The sequence below is a fragment of the Microcaecilia unicolor genome, chromosome 11 (assembly GCF_901765095.1).
Source record: "Microcaecilia unicolor chromosome 11, aMicUni1.1, whole genome shotgun sequence".
In the NCBI taxonomy this organism is placed as follows: Eukaryota; Metazoa; Chordata; class Amphibia; order Gymnophiona; family Siphonopidae; genus Microcaecilia; species Microcaecilia unicolor.
Genome location: NC_044041.1, coordinates 33,548,646 through 33,572,767, shown reverse-complemented (window position 1 = coordinate 33,572,767; position 24,122 = coordinate 33,548,646). Strand labels below are relative to the sequence as shown.

At 40.2% G+C, this 24,122-nt stretch overlaps 1 protein-coding gene across 2 annotated transcripts in view; it reads left to right on the top strand.

Annotated features, from left to right (window-relative positions):
• SH2B3 (SH2B adaptor protein 3) overlaps positions 1-22,556 on the top strand; it is a 328,562-nt gene extending 306,006 nt beyond the window's left edge. For both annotated transcript variants that reach the window (XM_030217335.1, XM_030217334.1), the window contains exons 6-8: positions 517-731; positions 4,360-4,531; positions 21,963-22,556. In XM_030217335.1, the coding sequence (XP_030073195.1) occupies positions 517-731; positions 4,360-4,531; positions 21,963-22,276 (701 nt within the window). In that variant the 3' untranslated portion in view covers positions 22,277-22,556. The remainder of the gene's footprint in view (positions 1-516; positions 732-4,359; positions 4,532-21,962) is intronic.
• Positions 22,557-24,122: the final 1,566 nt, after the last annotated feature.

Genomic DNA, 24,122 nt, shown 5'->3' with positions numbered 1-24,122 from the left:
GAGAACCATGGAAGCCAGTGTTCTATCCTACTGTTCTTGAGTCCTTGGGCAAGTCATTTCAACGCTGGGTACAATAATTAGATTATAATCTCTCTGGGAAGAAGGAGATACCTAGGGTACCTGAATGTAACTTGTCTTGAGCTACTACTGAAAAGGTGTGAGCTAAGATCAAATAAATGCAATAAAAAATAACTTTTAAAATATACTGTAGATTCTTCAATTTGATAAGTCCACAGCAATGTTCGAGCAGATTCAACAAATCAAAGGATGCACAATGGCAGTTTTAATGTGGATTTCTATACATTGATGACTCTACATAGAACTTGATCAGATTTTATTTAGAAACCAGGAAATATCCAAAAATTCCATAAACTCGAACCAGTCTGAAGTTCACCTGTACAATAAAATGCAGTAAATTTACGTTCTTTACAAGCCAGTTACATTACAGCAGTGTTCTTTAATTTGTGTAATTCAACTAGTTCTAATAACGATTACATATCATTTTTATTTTTCTAGGTGCTACTCACTTTGGACTACAAGAACAGTCATGGCACAAAACAGATCAGTTGCTATCTTTGCATCCTTGGTTTCATGGCTCCATTTCTCGATTCAAAGCTGCGCAGCTAGTCCAGTTGCAAGGCATTGAAGGGCATGGCGTCTTTCTTGTTCGACAGAGTGAAACGAGGCGAGGAGAATATGTCCTAACATTCAACTACCAAGGAAGAGCTAAGGTATTTGCTGTTGCATGACTTCAAAAGGGCCAGTCTGGTAGTTGAGAACATAGCAGAGGAATACAGTGCACAGAAGGAATGTCCCAGGATCTGACATGTTTGTTTATTAAAAGGCTTGATATCCCGCCATTTCTTAATGCAGACCATGGTGGCTAATAAATTAAAACGACAAAAGTCAAGAGAGAAAAATTAAGTGCCAAAAATAAATGTACTGCCTTTCTGTAGTACAACCAAAACAGTTTGCATATTATATACAGGTACTTTCTCTGTCCCTAGAGGGCTCACAGTCTAAGGTGTGTGTGTTTTGTTTTGTTTGTACTTGTGGCAGTAGAGGGTTAAGTGATTTTGTCCAGAGTCACAAGTAGCTGTAGAGGGAGGGAATCCAATCATGTTCCCCTGGTTCTCAGCTCACTAACCATTAGGCTACTTTTAAACTTTGACAACACTTTCAGGGAACCTGATAAGATGGTGTCTGATAGTACCACTTTGAGAAGAAAGATTCTACTCCAGTCAGTAAACAGTAGGTATACTGAGTAAATTATAGAGCAGCTGTAATTCCTATCACCAGGGCATTTAATCTCTGGTATCCATCTTGAAAACAGACTTGCTACTGGGGAACTGAACCAATTGATAGAATGAAAGCACAGTGCAGGCCCGTGGTGAGTGGCATGACTGGATATTTCTAGACGAGATCTCCATGTATGGAAGCAACATTAAAAAAAGCCTTTATATCATGCATGATTGTAGTGAAATCATTTTCATCCTAGTTTAGTTGTTAACATTCCAGTGTAGACTGTTGGAGCTGACTGTTGGGACTGTATATTCTGCTTTCCTTTTCTCATGTTAAGAAAAGTGGCCAGTTTTCATCAGGATCACAGGAAAAGGAAAAGAAGAAAGCAGTATCCTCCAGTGTATTGGTGTATTGTGCGTGCCTCAGTCTAAACCAGGGGTTCTCAATTTGGTCCTTGGGATACATCTAACCGTTCAAGTTTTCAGGATACCCACAATGATTCTCAACCAATGCCAGGAGGCCTTTACTACCATCTGCTTCCTCCGAGAGGTCTGGGGAATCCACAACTTCATCCAGGAGGCTGTCCGTATCCACAAACATAGTTTGGAGGCTCAGCTTCTCAGCTGAGCCCCTGTTTCTCTGGAGGGACAACCCCAGTGCCCCTACCTAAAGCCCCAACCTAATCCAACCACAAAGTACCTGAGATCCCAGCAGCTACCCTACCCACAATATTCAGTTTCCTCAACCTGCACCCACCCACAACAGGTTCTTGTCTGGGTACCACACAGAATAGCAGATAAAGTGAAAGCTCCTAAGGGACAATTAAGGAATCTGTCTATAATGTTATGGACTCTGCACCTTGAAAAACCCCTCTTAGAAGAGGCTAGAAGAACTGGTACCGTCTTTCTGGTCCTGGGAGGCAGACTCTTTTAGATCTGAAGTTTGTGATGCATTACTATGAATGTAACTTTGTAATCCGCCAAGAACGCAGGATTGTGCAGAATAGAAATTTGAAATAAATAAATATGCATGAGAGAGATTTGCATAGAATGCAAGTAGTGCATGCAGATTTCTCATGCATATTCATTGTGGGTATCCTGAAAACCTGACAGGCTAGGTGTGTCCTGAGGACTTGTCATACATTTGTAATTGAATATTTAGCATAAGACAGAATTGTAGGTTGCAGTTCATTGTGACATAATAAAGGTGAAACTGGATACATAAACTTAGGGCCTAATATTCAGCAGCTCCTCCCTTATAAGTCCTGCTCACTATTCACTTACCTGAACAGTGCCACTGAAATCTGGTCAGACCACCCAACCATTCAAGTTTTCAGGATACCCACAATGATTACCAACCAATGCCACTGACTTTCACTTGCATTGATCGCCTCCCTTGTCTATTCGTGTCGACCTGTGGAGGTCAGTGCACATACCTAGATATTCAATTCCAAGAGCCGCATGTACCTCGAAAATGACTAGTCTGCTAACCAGGTAATTGTGTCTAGATAAAGTTAGGACAGCAAAAAGATCATCCTAACTGTTGCCAGGATAAGTGCCAGCAGCCAGTTTGGGCCCAATACTTAAGGGGTTGAACCCAGGCAGGAGAGGCTGGCTGGCAGACCGATATTCAGCACCAGTTAACTGGATAGTTCCACTGACTATTTCCATAACCACTAAATTTGGGGGAGTTTGGGCAGAGCTAACACTTAGCCAGTTAACGATATTAAGTTTGTTTGTTTATTTGTTACATTTGTACCCCACATTTTCCCACCTATTTGCAGGTTCAATGTGGCTTACATAGTACCGTAAAGGCCAAGTCCGGTCAGTGGGCTGGTTCGCTAAGCAGGTGCATAAAGTTAAGACAGCAAAAAGGCTGTCCTAACTCTGTGCACCAAGTTAACCAGGCACCGGTCTGAATATTGGCTTGTTAACTTCCAGGTCAGAGGGCACACACAAGGAACAGTGGAGTTGATCAATAAAAGCGAAAGTCACCAAGCGTGTGCAACAATCTTTATTCACATCTAAGAAGACTTGACACGGCCATGTTTCGGCTGTATGGCCTGCGTCAAGAGTCTGCTGTAATCCAAAATGCAGTTATGAAGACAACTTGCGCACTGCTAAATCAGAATACCAGAAGTTCTCTATACCATGTAGCAATAGAGAGTAAGCTTACACAATTGGTGACTTTCACTTTTTTAATTTGCAGAAGCAGTTTATTGAAAATCCAAGCAACAAGAAAATAACCATACAATTTAAAGAGACCAAAACCTGGATATCCCAAGAAAAGTAAACAATATCAAGCTTCCACATTTTACAGTGAGAAAAGTCCTGTCACCCACTCCACCCCATCCCCAAATCAGCAAATGAAAGCAAAAACAGCCCACTGACTTTCACTTGCATTGATTGCCTCCACTATTCCTTTGTGCTTGTTGACCTGTGGAGGTTAGTTCTTCCCTGTTTAGCTGTGCAACTTCCAGGTCAGCGCACATACCTAGGTATTCAATTCCAAGAGCCACGCGTGCCTCGAAAATGAACACCTGAGCTTAGTTCAGCCCACGGTGGTGAGCAGCTTACCACCAGATGCTGAATATTTCCCCCTTAGTATCTGAGTGTGACCCCACACTGAATATCCATCTATAAAAAGCCCATGGTAGCTGGCATTAAAAAAAAAAATTGCTAATTGCTGCAGTCTGAATATTAACCCATCACCCTCCAAATATATGCAAATTTACTTAAGAATGGGTATCTGGAAATTGTATTTTATTTGGTTTTAAACACATTCTTCTATAATTGACTCTTGGAACAGGTACAGAATAAATTCAAAAGACCTTTCAAGTAAAGCATTCTGGATTTTAAAAAATTTGATGCATTAGGTTTTTTTTCCCCCTCTGTTTTCATGTTTTTATTTTAGTTATAAAACTTGATGTACGAGAGTGGTTTACAAAATAATCACTGTTGAGTACTAAAGGCAAGGTTAGAAACTGAGGATGTAAGCGTTTATAAGTTTGATTTTGGAAACATTTGTAAGGTATCATAGCTTAACCTGGGGAAGTCTGATAAATTTCTTAAGCCTTGTAATATTTGCTAATACTTTCCACTTTCATAATTCCCACAGCACTTGCGGCTCACCCTTACAGAGTGGGGACAGTGTCGAGTTCAGCATCTTCGGTTCCCATCCATTTTGGACATGCTTCATCACTTCCACTTGTATCCTATCCCTTTAGAGTGTGGCTCAGCCTGCAATGTCAGGCTTTCCAGTTACATGGTAGCATTGCCTCGTCTGCAAGGTAGGACCATAGTGTGTGACCATTCAAAAAATGTTTCTTGATGAATGTGTACTCTGTTGTTGTTGTTGTTGTTTTTTTGTTTTTTTTAATAAACATTTTTTCACAAACCAAATTTCATTCAGCCTCAGATTGACCCCTCTAATTCTGACTTAATGAAATATCATTCTGATCTGCCTTTGCATGCTTTTCCATTAACATTAACTTGTGTAAGAGGCAATTCTGGTATTGCTTCATCACTGTTTCTGAGATTGTTACCTAGACAACCAGCATTTCCTCTCTAGATAACAGGAGTAAAGCCTTTTCAGGCATTTTCAAGTGAATGGAATTGTAATCATTCATGTTATTATGTAGAGCTCAACTTAAAAGTATTTATGCTGCAGTGTCCATATAATTCAGTGTGAAAAATGTATTCTCATTTTTCACCTGGATGTTCCTTTAGTGCTGCCATGGGTCTAGTAAAGTTTGGAGAACATCAGTTACTTTTCAAGATTATATACTAAGTCATAATGTAGCTGCCCTAGAGGGCATTCATTTTGATACCTTAGGCAGTGGAGGGCAAAATGAATTAAGGTCTGAACCTGGCATTTCTCATTCTTGACCACCTGCTTTAACAGCCAGGCCAGTGGCATAGCCAGAAGTCCATTGGGGGGGAGGGGGACATGGAGGTAGACGAAAGGAGCCATGTATTCTCCCCACTGCCGCACTCTTTCCCCCATTAAATCATACCTTTTGCTGGCGGGGGTGCCCAAGCCCCAGCAGCTGAAGAGATCTGTGCGCGAGTCCCCACACATGCAACCAGAGCAACCAGTTAGTCACTGAACTGAGCATACACAACACAGGATAGGCGGGGGCTTGCACTGGAGACCTCTTTGGCTTGTGGGGCTTGGACATCCCTGCCAGCCATTAAAGCAGAGAAGGCTTGAGCCCAAAGTAAGGGTGCCCAGAACCCCCCCCCCCCCCCCCCCCCCCCGAAGCCCCTGATGGCTGTTTCACTGCTCCAGACTATTCATTTCACTGCTCAAAGGTGCTCAAAGGTTATGTACTTGAACATTAAATTCCCATCATTTTGTAATTTTAAGTTTTTAATTGTGTTCCTGAAACATGGATTTTTGTACTTTTTTAAGATTAATACTGATCAGATATGAGCACATTGAAGAGATACCCAAGCTAAGGGTATATTTGAGGTTCTGGATTCTTGTTCAAACCTCATACACCTGTACTTATTCAAGTATAGCAACAGCACCAGTTAGTGCTAGCTTTCTAATTTATAAATGAACTTGTGAATATTGACTTTTTAGCACATATATAGGAATCTTTCATCAAAATCCACATCTGCTCAAGTAAGATGAGGGTTGATTTGTAAAAGGCACACAAGCAATTCCAGACATTTGTACCTCTCTTATAAAGACTTTAAAACCCAGTTTAAAGGGTGAAAACACAGTAGATTCAGGCTCAAGGCACATATGTCTGGATCGTGTTGCCACTTCCCTGTACTGGAACAAAAAGTGGAAGAGAAAGCAGATTGTGTTTGTGTCTAGTTAATAATGTGAGAGCCTGAAGGAAATGCTAGAGAGGAACTGGAATGTACAGATCAGCTTTGTTCTTGCAAAAAAAAGCAAAACAAAGCACAAGGGAGTAGGGAAAGAGTAGAATCAGCAGTTCTGTCTTCTAGCTAAGATGTTTAGGTCTTTTAAACTTCATTATCAAAACAAGTTGAAACATGCACATTTAGTGCCGCACAATGGCAAATTCCCCTTTTTATTTTAATTTCCCCTTTTTATTTTCATTTATGTAACCATTTATTCCTCTTCCTTGCCTTTGTCTTTCACCATCCTTGCCCTTACTTTGGATTTTTTTTAAATTTAACTCCTTCACCATGCCATTCTGTGCCTTGGTTGTGACCTGTGTGCTGTTTCCTGTACTCCAGAGCTTGGGATAATTGTGGCACAGTTGGTGTTTCTATAGCCTCCTCGGCCTGTCCCAATCTTTTGGGACTGTGGATTTTGAAATCCCTGCGGCATATCCCACAACTTTTGTGTGTACCTCCAACTGTTTTCATCATAGATTTGTGTACATGCCCAAAGAAACTTGTGTACAGATTGGCAGATACTCTCCTTAATAGACACTTTCACTCCAGTGAAACACCCCTAAAATAAGATGCATAAGGTAAACTACAGGCATTTCTGCAGAGCAACTGAAAACAGCACTCAGACCAGTTCTAGTGAGGCTGTGGTGACACCTGTCTGCCTCGGTACTAAGCAGATTCTTTCACTCTTTTGCATTTGAGCATTAGGAAACCATTTTTTATAAGTAACAGATGAACTGCAGATGGTGGTTTTTATTAGACTAAATCCATCTGTGACCAACTGCAAAATAATTTGTGATCAGGTGAGTTTGAGACATTGGAATTGGTAGAATATAGTTGTTAAATGGAAAGTTATTGCTTGCAATTGGATTGCTGACCTCCATTAGTGTGGGGTCGAATGGATCAGCACTGTGATCACTTTTTCCTTATTTCAAAGCTGAACACCAAAAGCCAAGGCTCGGGCACAGTGTATTTCTATAAACAACCTCTTTGACGTCTATTAATAATTCTCATAGACTGGGCACCTCCCAACACACATCCTTGAGGTTTCAGTTTGGAAGGTATTTTTTCAGAGGAGGTGATTTCTAGGAGCTCATTGATTTATTAAATAGCAAACAGCTTGAGCTTTCAGAATTAATTTTGTGATGTAAACCTTTTGAAAATGCTGGTTCTGCTAGTGCGTCTATTTAGAAAATGTCAACAGTAAAGATGATCTTTAACATAGTTTGGAGAGTCCGTGGGTGGTCTCTGCATCCCATGAACTACAGAAAAGGTACTACAAGCCCAGGTTCAAGAAACAGTAACTTTCAAAACCCAATTAAGGTGTGCTGTAGCAGATGCATGTAACTCTCCTATACTTCCAAAACAAAGTTTTGTGAATCCCTCGATAAAGTGACTTAACTCCCTCATTCATTCTATAACTTGGCACCTAAGTTAAGCACCATTTGTTCGGTTTAGTAATAGAATAATAGTACTTACACAAGTGTATATCTGCATATGTATATTCTTTTTTTAATTATTATTTCACTTTAATTTCAAAGTATAAAAGAAGTAATACAGAAAAAATCAGGAAAATAGTATTATAAAACTATAATCAAACACATCATATCGCACTAGTCCACATCAAGGGGACAGAAACTGGGATCACCTGTTGTACAATTAACTTAAAAAAATATACAGACACTTGCTGCAGTGAATAAACATTTTAAACCTAATACTCGTTACCAAAAGAATTAAGGATTATCAGCTGTCTATTTAGATGACAAAAGAAATCTGTAGATTCATAGGATGTAGAGAAATATAGGAATGATTTTCATATGTGACCAGGCACTTACAAGGAAACTTCAAAAAGAATGTGCCTCCTACAACTGTAACGCTAGGTTTAAGCTGTAGGAAGGCTTTACGCCTTAATTGTGTTGGCCTGGCCACATCTGCAAACATCAAAACTAATTGACCAGAGAATGGTACCTTCTTTTTTTTTTTTTTTTTTTGAAACTAAGCTTTTAACAATGACAATTTATTATCAATAGAGCCTAGGACCACTAACAAAGTAGCTCTCTTAAATATCCCTGCTTGAGAGGATTCCAAAAGCTTAAATCAAGACTAACAGGAGAACATAAATTATCAGATTCATCCTCCGAGGATGGCTGTTTAGTATTCCTAGGCAGATAATAAGAATATTTAACTTCCAAAGATTCAAAAGTTAATTGTAATACATCCTTTACATACATTTTAAGGAGCTCCTTAGGAGATAAGAAATGAATGAGACATTTAATAAACATAAATTACAGGCCCTAGAAGCATTTTCCAAAGCCTCCAATCTAAGATGAGTAGTCAAGCTGTCTGTTGCAGCTTCAGCAGATTGACACAGCTTGATCTGAGATTCCATTCTCTCCAAACCTTGAATAACAGAGAACTTCTGATCTTGCGCCTTAAATTTCTCAACAGTGTCAACGGTAAATTTACTAACCTAGGACAAATTGATCTTTAAAGATTTGTCTATATTGAAAATCAGTTCATAAACATCTTTAAAATATATCACCCATTTTTAGCTGTGTACTAGCAACATAAGAAAAATAGGAAAAGTAGCAATCCCTGGGGCAGCAACTGCAGTTGAAGTTGCCACATCTTCTAACGGAGTGCTGTCACTTTCCAACAGCGAAATGGGTTGAGGGGGAGGGGCAGGGTCCAGTGATGATAGAGATGCATTTGGGATGAAAGTGAGTCCACAACCGGAGAACAACAACACTGGCTTTGGTGTCTGGAGATGTAGGTCCATAGGTCCCTTTACTTCCTCTCCCTCTAATTTAATCACTGCTCCTCAGTCTAGTCGTAACACATCTTGTCTACTGCAATTAACTATATGCTGGACTACCCCTTAACGCTCTCAAACGTCACCATTACAATCTACAGCTGTCAGATTGCTTCACAATGTATGCCATTTCGACCTTGTCTCTTCTGATAGCAGAAAACTGGTTACCAATCTCTGCCTGGATTAAATTCAGTATATTAACACTGGTATATGAGAGCTGTCTGCCTTCAGGGCCAGATTATCTGACCAATCTTTTAATTCCCAATACACTAACATACACACTATGGTTCTCACAACAAACTCTTGTATAGCTACCCTCATCCTCTGTTCCTTGCCTAGATTTGTCAGGGGACACTAGCTTTTGCTACCTTGGTCCCAAGTTTTGGAACTCATTACCTCAGTTTATTAGACAAGAGCCATACTTCAAGATTTTAAAAAACACTTTAAAACCTGGCTCTTTTAGGAAACCGTGGGCTGATAAACCTTTTTCTGCACACCTCTTTACTAGTCCTTCCTAACCCCTTTATTCCTATCTCCCTCACACCCCCCCCCCCCCAATCTTCCCCAGTCTACAATTCATTCTTCTTTTTGCCCCACCATACTCATTTGCCGAAGACATCCTCTTCACCCCTTTTTCCTCATCGTTCCGGAGCAGTGGAACCAGCTGCTTGTTCCAGATGTGCTACAAAGGGGCAGGACCTGTCCCTTAGACCATGCCCCTTCAGGAACATGCCCGTGGCCATGTCTTGTGGTGGGGCAGCCTCTTATGGTGGAAAGAGAGAGCTTCAGCCAGCGACTCTGAAAGCCCGAGATGCTTGCTTTACTGCCAGCACCAGAACTTAACACTGTTCCTCCCAGTTTTCTCTCGGAGGATCCCACAGCAGGGCAGCTTTTTATGGTGGAAAGGGCCTCAGCCAACAACTCTGGAATCCCAAGGTGCCTGCTTCACTGCTGCACCAGGACTTCACACGGTTCCTCCCAGCTCTCTTTCCAGCACTATTCTATAAATGACGTATGCAACTCACTTATAGGCTGATGCTCAGAAGTATATGCCAATGCTAGAGCCGATTAGCACTGGACTAGCACCGGCATTAATCTGTGCAGAATGCTCTGAGGGCTGTAGCATGGGAAACAAGGTGCGCACCAAAGATTAGCGCAAATAGTATTTAAATTCCCCACCCCCCATGCTCAGAGAACAGTGCACAAAACAAAGCTGCCCTTACTGCTGAAAACCTAAGCTGTTTTTAAATCTGCAATTTTTTATTTAATTTGGAAGCAGAAGGAAGCCTGTGCAAGCTCCTAAACACTGGTAGTGACAGATGAATGTATGCGAGTCAGAGCAAACCCAAAAGTGAAAGCACACGTTTGCACCTGTTTTTTGTGCTTAAATATAAGCTTTTTAGGTGGAAAATTTTTGAAAAGCTTTTATACTTAAAAGTGCAAACAAATGGCACAGATGTATGCTTATTTCTGAGTTTGCCCAGCACATGTGTACAAGAGCTCTGATTACCACGAAACTCTTGCACACATGCACCAGGCATGTTCCTCCCCCCTTCCTTGTGGCCAAACAGTGTGCATATCATTTGCATCTTTTTATGGTTGAGCATTGGGGAGCTATTTTTCTGCATTGCTCCTGTGGTATTGGTTGGGCGCTGTTCCAGATAGCGCTGGAGTTCTGAGCAGAGGCCTGTGAGTTCCTAAATGCAAGGGGGCATTCACAGCGGAGGAGCATGAGTAGGATCAATATTTACACATATACAGAATACTGAAAGTTGCACGCTAAAGTGATGCATTTCGGCAGGTGTATTCATGCTATTGACAGTTTACACAGTTGATTCAGCAATCAAAGCAGTTTACAATAATAAACTACAATAATCACAAGAACTCCATAAAAAATAGTAAAGCACAGTCACCCAAGAACTTAGAACCAACCACGCCAATCACACAAAGTTAAAACAAAAACAAGTAAAACATGTCCATCCTTTAATTGAATGAAAAAAAACAAACAAAAACTTGATAGTTTTTGTTTTTTTGCTTGGTCTGGTAACCTCACTTCTATTCCAAGTTTCTGGCTCATTCAGAATCTGCTTCAGTGATCTCAGGCCTTCTTTGTTTAAGGTATCAAAGGATTCTCACTTTTAGCTGCTCAGTTTTCCATACCCTTATGCTTCCTCCCTAAGGCGTGCCACACCCCTTGAAGCACATCACCCCACTTCCTTTCTTCCTAGCAAGGGGGTGTGAGAGTAGGTGTGCGGCTGTCAGCTCTGCTGGTCCCCTACCCCGGAATAGGAAGTAATGTCGGAGGGGGCAACGCACCTGCAGAGCTGACAGCCGCGCACCCTCACCCAGGGCGGACTGCCCCCCACCGCCCCTCCCTTGATACCCTACTGATTGGTGGTATATGAAAAGTTTGTAAATAAATGAAAGTTGCAAAGGTAGAATAAAGTGACTTTCTTAGGGTCAGTAGCATTATGGAATTCAAATTCTTGAACTAAGATATGGAGAGAAGAGGATAGTTCGGATCTCTTTCACCTTGTTTCTTGCAACAGCACCATTTCTATGCTGCTATGCACATTAAGAACTGAATACACAATGAAAAATATTTTGAGCTTCTTACATCTGAATATTTAAAATTTAGACAACTGCTTGTTGGGGTTATTGGTGGAGTGAAAACAGTTTAAAACATCCAGGATAATACATTCCTTTAGGAGTTGGTAGTAGAGGAAGTTTTAGTTTATTATTTATTATTTGGAATTAGAAAAGGTTCAGAGAAGGGCATCAAATGATAAAGGAGATGCCTATGAGGAAAGGCTAAAGTGGCAAGGGTTCTTCAGCTTGGAGAACAGATGGCTGAGGGAAGATATGATATTTATTTTTATTTATTTATTTTTGTTACATTTGTACCCCGCGCTTTCCCACTCATGGCAGGCTCAATGCAGCTTACATGGGGCAATGGAGGGTTAAGTGACTTGCCCAGAGTCACAAGGAGCTGCCTGTGCCTGAAGTGGGAATCAAACTCAGTTCCCCAGGACCAAAGTCCACCACCCTAACCACTAAGCCACTCCTCCACTATGTTTACTCTTTCCAAAAATGACTAGGGGGTATGCAAAGAAGCTACTAAGTAGTACATTTAAAATGAATTGGAGAAAATATTTCTTCACTCAATGAGTAATGAAACTCTGGAATTCGTTGCCAGGAATGTCGTAAAAGTAGTTAGCCAAACCTTTTTTAAACCCTGCTGAACTAATTTCCTAAAAGAAAAGTCCATAAGCCATTATTAAGATGGACTTGGGTAAATCCACTGCATATTCTAGGATAAGCAGGATAAAATCTCTTTTACTGTTTTGGGATCTCGTCAGGTACTTGTGACCAGGATTGGCCAGTATTGGAAATAGTATACTGGGCGTGATGGACCTTCGGTCAGTCCCAATATGGTAATGCTTATGTTCTGATGTTGATATACACCCTTCAATCAAAAAGACAACAGGAAGATTCATACAAGAACTGCTAAAAAGATAGGAAATTAAGAAAAAAAAAATCTGTGACCCAGGCTCAAATCCAGACAATTAAGCTGAGCATTTGGATTCAGCATTCAGTGTGCTGCTTGTTGCTTCATGTGGAATGAATGGGTAATTCAAGTTTATTTGATATACTGCAAATCAGAACGTAGTCTGAGCAGTTTGCAAAATAATTGGGAGAGCATTAACGTCTAAATTCTATATATGGCATCTGGAAAAATTAGCGCCAAAAGTATTTCCACTAGGTGTGTTGTGTAAACCGCACATAGATTTAGGCGTGGTTTATAGAATATGCCTGTGCTCTAGGCGTGTCCATTTATGCCAAATAAAGCTTGGTGAAAATACAGGTGTCCGCAGAGTAGCTGTGTTCTATAACCGTGTGCCTAGATTTTCAGAACACCCACAGCCCACTCATTCTATACCCAGGGCCATGCCCCCTTTTTGGCAGTGCACATTAGAATTTACGTGCACCACTTTACAGAATACACCTAGCAAATTGTGTGCATATATTCTAATTAATGCCAATTAGTATCAATTAAGTGGTAGTTATCGGCGCTAATTGGCTTGTTAAATTGCATGTGCAAATCCAGAATATGACTGGATTTGTGTGTGCAATTTCAGTCACGCTATATAGAATCCAGGGGTAAATGGGTTAAATACAACAGGAGACGTATGGTGGGACAAGAAGCAGTGCTTCAAATATCAAGTGTCTGTTTCAGTGTTAAAGTATGGGAAGAATTAGAACACCCATGAATCCCTGCCTTAACCCTTAGCGTGGATTCTGGTAGTGTTTGACTTAAAATGCTGGGAATAATGGGCTTTTGATATTCAGCTGGACTTATCTGGGTAGGAATATCTCCTATCCAGATAAACGCTGCTGACTGGTTCCATACTTGGATTTTCACTGGCAATTATCCAGTTAGACTTCCTTTGTACTAGCAGGGTAGAGCTTGGAAGAGCCAAGAGTTACCTGGTTAGCGGCAAAAATATTCAGTCTACTAAGTAGGTAACTGTCCAGATAAAGTTTACAACAGAAAACATTCTGTCCTAACTTTATACTATGAAGTTAAGAGGAAATAGACTTAGGAGGAATCTTAAGAAAATAATCCGTCGAAGGGGTGGTGGATGCGTGGAATAGCCTACCGGTGGAGGCTGTGGAGATAGACTGTCCTTGTTCCTTCTCACCCAGTACTTTCCTCGCCCTGAATTGTCTTGTCTGTCTGTCTATTTTTAGATTGTAAGCTCTATTGAGCAGGGACTGTCTCTCTGTGTCAGGTGTTCAGCGCTGCGTGCTTCTGGTAGCGCTATACAAATGTTAATAATAATAATTTAAGAGAGCATGAGACAGGTATGTGTGATCCTTTAGGAAAGGAAGAGTTAGTGCTTACTGAGGATGGGCCATTTGGCCTTTATCTACCATCAGGTTCATGTTCTATCCGGTCACCTATCTGGGTACCAATCTGAATTTCATTGGATCCAGTTAAGTAGCACCAGTCAACTGAACTATATCTAGATACCAGCACTTTAAATATCTGAGTATAAAATATCTGTAGAGGTCGATGTTTACGGAAAAAAAATTGCTGACTGCCACGGGCTGAGTATCAGAGGGGATGTTTCTGGCGCATCTATTCTGCACATGTTCCATGGATTGTTTACTTGAGTCCTGTATAAAATATCTGATACCCTTTGCTGCATGCTGATGTATTCCATTCAAAGATAGGATCTTACTGAAAGGAATGAACATGTTAAACACTGCTTAAGCTTAAAAATCTTAAAGATAGGAAATGTTCAAGGTGCAATTTTATTTGATATACTTTATATTCTAATTAGAATTGTAGTAGTTACAAATTTTTATAGCTTCTATTCCCTTAAATAGACAAGACAGCACAGGCACGCAAGGAGTAATAAAGGCCCAATGAAATCTTCAAATGTAAAAAGAGAATTTAAAATAATTATTAATTGAATTTAATCAAGGAAAAGAATTAAAGGAGGGGGAACAAAACAAGACTACACAACAGTGTTCACCACTAATTCACTGCCAGAAGTGGAAGGATAAGAACAAAACAAAGGGCTACTGTGATAATATACCACTAGCTTTCTCAAACCAATATTTTTTATTGTGCTCTTTAAATTTAACCAAGGAAGGCTCCAATCTGATCTATAGAGGTAGTGAATTCCACATTGTGGGAGCCGAAAAGGAGGAACAGTAAGTGGTATCAAGACACCTCTTGTAGCGTGAGGGAATAGGGAATAGTTGTTGGGAAGAGCAAAGAGACCTAGGGCTAGATGCACTAAACATAACGAGCCAGCAACGTGGGTTTTAAACTGGATCTAGCCAGTTTAACGTGCAAGTAGTAAACTGGGACATGCACAAAAGGGCATTGTCCTGTCATGGTAGCGGCTAACGAAAACGGAATTCAGATGAGCAAATTAGTATTATAATGTGTATAAATCGTATTATAATGAGATGCACTACCGTTTCTTCCTGATGCACTAAAAACATGGTTAAAGCCCTTCCCTTACCTATTCCTTAGTGAATCTACCCCCTAGTCCTAGAATCAAACTCTGCCAGAATCCATGCTGAGGGTTCAGGCAGAGATTCATGGGTGTTCTAATTCGTCCCCTGCTTTAAAGCTGAACATATGGAATCAAGCAGCTAGAGAGAAAAGCAGCTCTACCAGAATGATAAATGTGTGATGTATGGTGAGCAAGATCTTGAAAGGTATATGGAGGACACAGGCTTTTCAATTTTGGCAAGATAGTTACACATTGTTTTCCAAACTATTACTTTATTATAAACTGTGTTCTCTGTTCCATAAAATTGACTACATTTGGATTTGCTAAGATTGGCTGATGACATCTATTTTGTGGTGGGGAGGGGGGCAGGAACAGGAGGTTTATGCCTGTTCTAAGGACTATAGGACCGTTCTGCTATGAAGCACTTGTATCTAATTATCCAGGGATTTTTCCCCACTATTTTCTATCCCTCTCATCGCACTAAGACTAGTCAGTGTAGCAGTACTTCTCAGCTAGGGGCCATGCATCAGAGTGCCTTCTGGAATCCTGCAGGCATGGATTTCTTATCCAGCATCCTCAGCCAGGTCTAACCTAGGAATCAAACCGGAGTCCTCACCACGATAATGCACAGTACTGTCATTGCCAATCAAATCAAAAACCTTGCAGAAGCAGAACCTATGTATATATATGATTTACTTATATAAGAGAGTGAAATCTTTTGGACATGGTAATGTAGTAGAGGTTAGTTAGATCTTCACTTTTAACAGTGGAATAGGCTTTTACCATGCCTAATTGCTGACAGGAAGTCCCTTTGCAAAGCCAAAAACAGGTGACTGTCTTTCACTTCCTTTTATAAAAACACCACTTTACTCCAACCACAAGCTTTGTTCCTTATTTATACTTTTACCAAGAGGGCACAGTGTGCTGCTTACAAAAGCTTTTATTCTCCTGAAGCAACTTTATCGTGAAAGAACTTGAATGTATGAATTAAGTGAAATTTAAAATTTATGAAGCTAGTTCCTCAAATTTTGCATATGTTTTTCCCCGAAAGATAAATGACAACAGCGTTTTCTTGAGTTAAACAGCAAAAGATATGTTAAACTACTACTGTGATTTCCAACAGTTATTGTCTCTTTATTTTTTTTATTGATACCTCACTGGCAAATATTTTTGCCATACACAGACATAGTTGACTGTTAAACTTGAGCACTGTTCTCATAATTAGCACAGCACTATAACTGATGTCTTAGTCATCTGCAAATCCATTTCAAAGGATTTGAAAATTGCATAGTCAGTTTCTTACAAACATTATTTTAAGATAATACTCTTACTACGTAACTTTTGTCCCATATAACTTTTCTTACATATCAAACTGCTTGTGCAATCATCCAAGGGACTCCGGGTGACCATTTTAAGCACTACTTATCAATCATTGACCATTTTTTCATATACCTTCTTACATCTTTTCCCTCCCTCCCCCCCTTCCCCTATTTCTTACAAACATTATTTTAAAAAGTCTTGTTTGGTATTGGTCTGATGTGGAAGAACTCTAGGTTTGATTCTCGGACCTGGAGGTGACAATGGACTGAAGAAGCAATACAAGGCTAGTTAGGGAGGGAATACACCTGCCACATATGAGGTGCCTCCTGGCTATATATATATGTTGTTATATGGAAGTATTCAAGTATTTATTTCCAGTGCATGATGTACCGCAAATTATCCATAAGGCGACTATTCAGTTTACAAAATAAAATCAATTAGGGAACAGATACACGAGGAAGGGGAAAATTTATGTAGAAGAGCTAACGGACTCAGTAAACAGATGTCTTGAGCAAAACTTTAAATTTAGGATAGTAGGATTCTGAACGGATGCATAATGGGAGAGAATTCCAGAGGGAAGGTCCTAAGAAGCTGAAACTGCTCTTTTGAGATATTGAAAGATGGTAGGAAGGGAATCGTAAGCAAATTGCCAGAAGCAGAATGGAGGGAATGGGGAGGATATATGGCGTGAGGAGAGAGAGGCTGGCGCTGATGGAAGGTGGGACTTAAAGACTAGAAAGGAGTTTAAACTTGATACGAGTAGACACTAGGAGCCAGTGTTGACGAAGAAAGGGAAGTAACATGATCCAAAGTGTAGTGCAGAGTGGAGTAACTTACAGTAGTAGACTGAACAAGTTGTTTGGATGAAGATGGAAGACCCACAAACAGAGAATTACAGTAGTCAATATGAGAGATGACCATAGAGAGCAGAATTGTGCAGACCAGGGAAAAGTCAAGAAAAGAGTGTAAGGGATGGATACGGTGGAGAGCAAAAAAGGAAGAATAAAGTATAGAGGCAGTATTTGGTTTAAAAGTTAAGTGGGAATCAAACGTGACACTGTTACACGAAATGATTTATTTTGGGGAAAATAGCTCTAGAGCAACTCGCCACTGTTTATAATTTAAGAGCAGGTGTTGTATTTATAAGTTTTAGGATATTAATTTCTCCACCAATCACCAAAGGTGATAATTGCAATAAATTAAATAAATTAAGTATATATAAAAGATACCATATACTCAGAACACAAAGAGACCGTATTTTTAGCTTCAAAAGGGTTGATTTAATATACAGTTGCACACGAGAGGTAGGTTTTAAGAGATCTTTACAGATAATCTGTGCATAAAATAGAACAAAGTAGCAGGTAGGTTAACTTACAAGTCCTTGTTACAAGCATGCTGTGGTCCAGCTGATTGATGAGCACATGTTGAGGAGCAAGGCATCAGGGCTTCTGCAGTGAGTGGATCTGAGTTGCTTGCAGCTGAAGAGAATCTGACTCTTGGGAAACAGCTTGTCCTTTTATATCTTGCAAGCTGCAGGGAAGCAGGCCATGTGCATCTGGTTGCTGGCTTCCTGGTTTTTTGCACACGACCCCTGAGTCCTGGTCTCATGTTTGCACACGACCCCTGAGCCTTGGTCTCATGACATCACGAGACTTGCTGTCTGGATTTTGCTGGCAAATGGTCTTTTGATGTACACATTACAAGTCCTTCCTTTCTGCACATGTCTGAAAGCTGATGGGAGGGGCAGGTATACCTTTGACAAGTAAATGTCCTGTTTATGGTTTCCCCTCTGAAGTCTTTGTTTTCAATGGGGTATTCACACCTTTCCCACTTGCTTGTCTCCTTGCATCCTCTGGTTAGGTCCAATCTTTGTTGTGTTGATCAGAGGAATAGAGTCAATTTAAAACTTTAAAGCAGTCTTAAGTCTTTTGTTTAAGGAATGAGAAAAGGCAAGGTGAGGTCCCTGCCACTGCAGCAGTACCTTTGTCTTGTAAATATTCCCCAAAGGGAGAGGGAAGAGGGCTTTTGGAATGAGACTATTTTCTCTGCTGCAGTGTCAAATATATATATATATATATATTTAAAAGCTGCACAAATATATTGGTGTATATATATGTATCTGATCCAACACAACATCATGCTACACATTTAATTCTGATGATTGGATTATACCATAACAACACCAAGAATCTTAGTCTCTCAAAGAGGAATAGGAGTGCCATCTAAACTGGGGCAAGGGGGCGAGGCCACGTGTCTTGAGCTAGGTGGGGAAAAAAAAAAGAAACAAGTAGGAAACGCAGACAGACACATGGCTTTGCTGAAATCTAGGGTGGGCTATTATTGGAGGCACTTGAATTTTTTTTTTTTTTTTTTAGCAAGGCTGAAGTTGGTGACACAAAACAGCCAACAGACTGCTAAAGTGTTCAACAATATTTAATTATTGAACTAAATGAGTAAAACAATACCTTGGTGTTTGTTATATTCTATGTTCCTTTTCATTATTTATGCTAAGTAACTGGAGAAAGAGGGGTTTGAGGCTAAGACCAGACAGATTCATTTGTATTTGGGTTTGGTGTATGAGAACAGACTCTTACGGTAGAGATGGAGTAGTCTCTGAAGCTTGTAAAATTGCTGGGCTGTCTTGGACATGGCCACGGACAAAAAGGAGTGAAAGAGCACCTAGATGTTTTTCTCCTCTACCCTCCACCCACCCACCCACGATGATGGGACATTTCTAACCTGTTCTCAAGCTTATGGCTGGGGATAGGTGATTATTGGGGGAATAAAAATTTGGATGTTAAACTCAAATTAGAGGTTTTTCCGGCCCTGAAGTGGAGGGCAATTGTTAGAGAGAATATGGTATGTATTGTTGCAGAGCTACCAAATTACCCATTACCAGGAGGGAGATGTTTTGGCCAGTACTGGCTTGAAACTTGTTTCCCAAAGCAGTGTGGTATTTTTAGTCCCTGCCTAGTACCTGCAAAACTGATTTCAGTAAGTACAGAATGCACCAGGATAGGGCTGCCATAAATCCAAGACTGTCCTAAAATATCTGTCTTGGAACTGCAAAATGTGGCAGCTCTGTAGGGGGGAGGGGGCTATGAGGGTGTGGTTGTATGTGGATGAGCTGTATTTGAAGAGGTGCAAATGTGTGTGTATATTTGGAGGATAGGAGCCATTAGTGCACAGAAGGTTTGTGTGTGTGTTGGGGTGGGTAGACTGTGAATAAATCCTGTGCTGTTGTGGTGGCTGTGTTGCTAATTTTCCCCTGTCTGTGCCTTTTTGTCATCCTTTTCTGTTAAAAACTTGCAGTAGGTTCACCCGTGCTCCATTTCAAAAAAATGCTGCTCTTCCTTCAGCACTTGTACAAAGACCAATATGGTTAGACTAGAGATGCAGTTTCCCTAAAAACAAACAAAAAACGCAATAGGAATTTTTGGGAAGACTTGGTTGTCCTGCCCAGTGTTTCTTTTTGAACTTGTCCAAGAATTCACATTTTCTTCTTGCATGCCAAATTTGGTGGATTTTCATCATTTTTGGAGAGTTATGCATGCAAACAAACTTGGATCTTTGTTACATACCACATTACAATGTTCTGTATGTTAGAAAGCATAATAAAAATGGGGAACCCCCAGCAGGAAGCTGGACAGGAAGGTTTAGCTGAACTGAAGGCAGAAGGTGCAGGAAACTGGTGAAAAATGTCAGATAGTAATGCTGCCACAGACATCTAAAGAAATAAAAAGGTTTAGAAAAGAAACAGGATAGTATACTACTCTAGTCTACAGTATGGCAAAATATAAAATGTGGGCCTCCTCCCATCTATTCCCCTCCAAATCTTTCTTCCCTCCCCCACCACCACACCCCAAAGAGAGACAGAGGAAGTTAAAGGAAACCATACTTAAAATTAGAACAGAAGCAAAATGGAAATGCCTAGGTCTATAATTCTTGCAGTTCTGGTCCAATAACTTTATCTGCTCCATCAGGGGTCATCAACCCAGTCCTTGGGACATACCTTGCCAGTCAGATTTTAAGTATACCCACAATGAAAATACATGATAAATTTGCATGCAATCTGTCTCGTGCATATTCACTGTAGAACTTGTTAGATCAAATCTTGCATGATGGTGTAGGAATTGGTACTGTAGAGTTTGATGTATATGTTGCATATGTTTTTAGACTTGAATACCAGTTGCTTTAAAGAGAAAAACAAAGCTTCTTAACTGACACACAGCTCTAAACAAATCTAAACCGTTAATGTATTTGTTGTGTATTGCTTTTGGTACATACTTGTCCCATCTGTGGCACAAATGTGTAGAATGTTAGGAGTTGGTGAAGGAAACATTTGAACAGAATAGGCATTTTTTGTTGGAAAGCTTCATAATTCTACTGTGGAGGATATTGGTATCAGGTCTTGATGTCATAGCTATTACATTTTTATTTTTAAGGTTTTATACTGCATAGTTTTAAAGGGGATTAGCTACACAGTCTCTGTAAAATCAATTTCTAATAAGCTGACTCCAAGACAAAAGAAAACTCAACCAGTCAACAATCTGCAAAGATGTCTCTCTCAATTGAAAGGAAACTCTGGAATGAGGTGATATAAGATGAAGGTGAAAGGGATTAAACTCGAGAGTAGTCTAAGGAAATATTGTATCATTTTCTAGGTTTGTTTCATGTTATTTACTCACTGGCCAAGCCCAGCTGATCTTATCAAACTCAAACCTGAATTCTGAGCCAGGACAGTTCATCTTTTATATAAAAAGACCAATGAAAACATTAAAGTTAATGTGTGCTGTGCTTTCCTGTCCTTTTCGTAAAAGGAGAGGCTGCAGGGTGCTGATTTCTGTTTCACAAGGCCTTAGAGATGCTCATGCTTTGTGTTAGGTGGGAGTTGGCATAGTGAGATTTGTTTAGAACGCAGCTCTCACTGGTTGCCAATTTCTTGCTTTTCTGTTTTTGAAACATGACTATTGAAAAAGTTATAAAAGACTAAAGTAAAAAAAAAAAGACGTCTTTATTTTGTGTATTTTCATGTCTATTTTTCCAGAACTGTACTGTTATGAAAAGAAGTTAATATATAGGTCATTTTACTGGAAGACAGTACTGGCATTGTAGCATTATATAACACAAATCTTCAAGAAAGAATCATGTATATGTGTGACTTGCAAATGAAATTAGAATAATAAAACACTGACGTATCGTCACATGTCTAAGCACAAAAAATTGGAAGCCTTAAGCGTGAACAACTACTTGATCTTTCGTAAACATCTCAAAGCGTTTTTCTTCAAAAAATATTCTATGAAGACTCTGGTCAGACTCCGGATCTTTCATGTAAATCAGAAAGTTCCTTAATAAATCACTTTTCATCACTAGCCCACAATCGATTCTTCTTTCCATTCTTTCCACAGACAGCAGGCTAATCTCCAATGGAACTAATCCACCTCATTGTAAATCATACTACTACACCCACTGCAATTAACTTATTATACTCAAAGTAACCTATTATATATGTTACCCACATTTAAACAATGTCTATTGTAAAATGTGGAATATAAATGCTGAAATAACTTTTTTTTTTTAATCAAATTGTAGAGAGATGTGAATTTTATTTTTGAAAATTTACAGGTCTTTTTGAGCTTGCTGGTTATGACAACACATTCTATTCTTGTTTTTATCAAGGGTCAAGCACAATCGGTAATACCTTACTGTTTCCACTGTCAAGCCATCCTTGGAGCTCGGAACATAACCTTCCTCACATCAGTTCTCCCAGTCATTCACGGACACATGCCCTAGAAGATGGACCACATGTTTTGTATCCAGAGCCGATTTTTCACTTGGTGCCCCCTCCTGAAGAATTGACTCGTAACCTTCACCAAAGTGAAGCAGCTGCTGTGGGTGGGCATGCAAGGCTGCAGCGGGAATTGAACTATGAACTGGCATCCTCGTCCCAGGGGCATGTTCGAGCTATTGACAATCAGTATACACCCCTTTGACAAGGTGACAACTGTGCGTTACTGATACTGAGCAGATGGGCTCATTTACATGCTAACTTGCTGTAAGACTGCTAAAATCTTGCATGATTTAATGCAAAAAAATAACAAAATAGAATGTATTTTATTTTTTATGTTTTTACTGGGGAAGGGATGGGTTTAACATATCTAAATTGTGCACTCTGTGTTGAGTGTGGTCTTTATTAGGCCTGTTAAAAGGCCTGTAAATTTGTTTTGTGGTGTTTTTTTTTGTCAGATCCTATATAATAAAACTCATCCTCAACGTTCTGAGGACACTGATGTCACTGTCAGTTCCTCCGGGCACTTCCGGTTCGAAGGGTTCGTAGTGGTGAAGCCACCGAAATCACTGTGTTGGGGCCCCGCCCTCACGTCAAACGTGATGACATTGAGGGCGGAGCAATGGCGTCAGTGGCTTCACAACCAACGACTCAGCACATTGAAGGTGGCGTTGGCGAGGTCCGCAACAATGGCAGTCAGTGCCTTCACAATGCCGAAGCGGTGAGCGGGAGGGGGAGGGGTGGTTCGGGAGGAAAACCTTGCTAGCACCCGTTTCATTTGTGCCTGAAACGGACATGCTTTACTAGTGTTTATATAATATGACCAAATCCAGATACAGTCACAAAGTGTAATAGCACATAGTATATATAAACATAAAAAAGTATCTCTATACTAAAAAGGAGAAATAAAATCCCTCCCTTACAACCCTTACAAAGTGTCAGAACCAGTAACACAACATCCTACAAAGTGACTCCCTTTAGAACCCTAATCCCAATAAGAGCACACTGAAAGAAAAGGTCCCCAGATCCTTTCCCATTTAACTAACCCTCCTGTTTGCAAAGTTGCGCGGCAATTCTGATACAACTCATTTCAAAGTGAATGGGCTGTGTCTGCATTACCGCACTTACAGCCACAATAGCTTTGTAAACGGGGGGGTTGTTAGTTTCTACATATCACAAATAACCCTTAGTAATCAATTTATAGACTGGAGGGGAACCCCTTCTGACCACCTGGCAGTAGCTAAGATCAAGTGAACTACATTGAAAAGATGTGTAACAAAACACTGATGTTGAAACGTGCGAGGTTCTGTTTTATTAAGCAAAAGAAATTACCGGGTCCCACAGTACCAAAATGCCCAACCAGGTTTGAATTCTATATTGTATGGGTTTTCAGAACCTTCTCACTGCAGGACAGAACCACCAAATCTAGTACCCTGTTCACCACACTTTCTCTAACATAAAGGAGCAACTGTAGGAAGAATATGATGAAGCCCAACAGGGTGAGAGTCCATCAGTAAGAATCTTAACCCCATTCTGCTGTAGATTTGCAGCCCTTGATAGGTGAGCTAGCACAGACTCCATGGCACTACAATCCTCATTCCTCACGCCCAAATCCTCTTGCCCTCTAAATCTATGGGACAAACTCAGAAGGGAGTTATCCCTAAGATAACAATAAATCACAGAAATGAATTTATTAGAATTGCAACAATCACTCTTTCCAGGAAAGATTTTTTTTTTTATGAATAATGGTAGGTTTGGCTTGGGAGATGAGAAGTGTACTCGTTTTAAGTAAGGGTAGCAATGTGATAGTTCCTCAAAAAGTATCAATTTAGTATACTGTCAAACAATTGGCCCCATCTAACCTACTCAGGTCTCCCAATGCTGAAATATCCCCAGGACTTGCCCCAGAGAGAAAGGGGGGAGGGGGTTAGCCACAATAGATAAAAGTTTAGACAGCACCCCACTCAGCCAATCCCCAAACCGTAAGGTGTATAACAAAGTAGGGCATACCTCAGCAGGCAACCTATGGCATCTACAAGGCAACCACAACA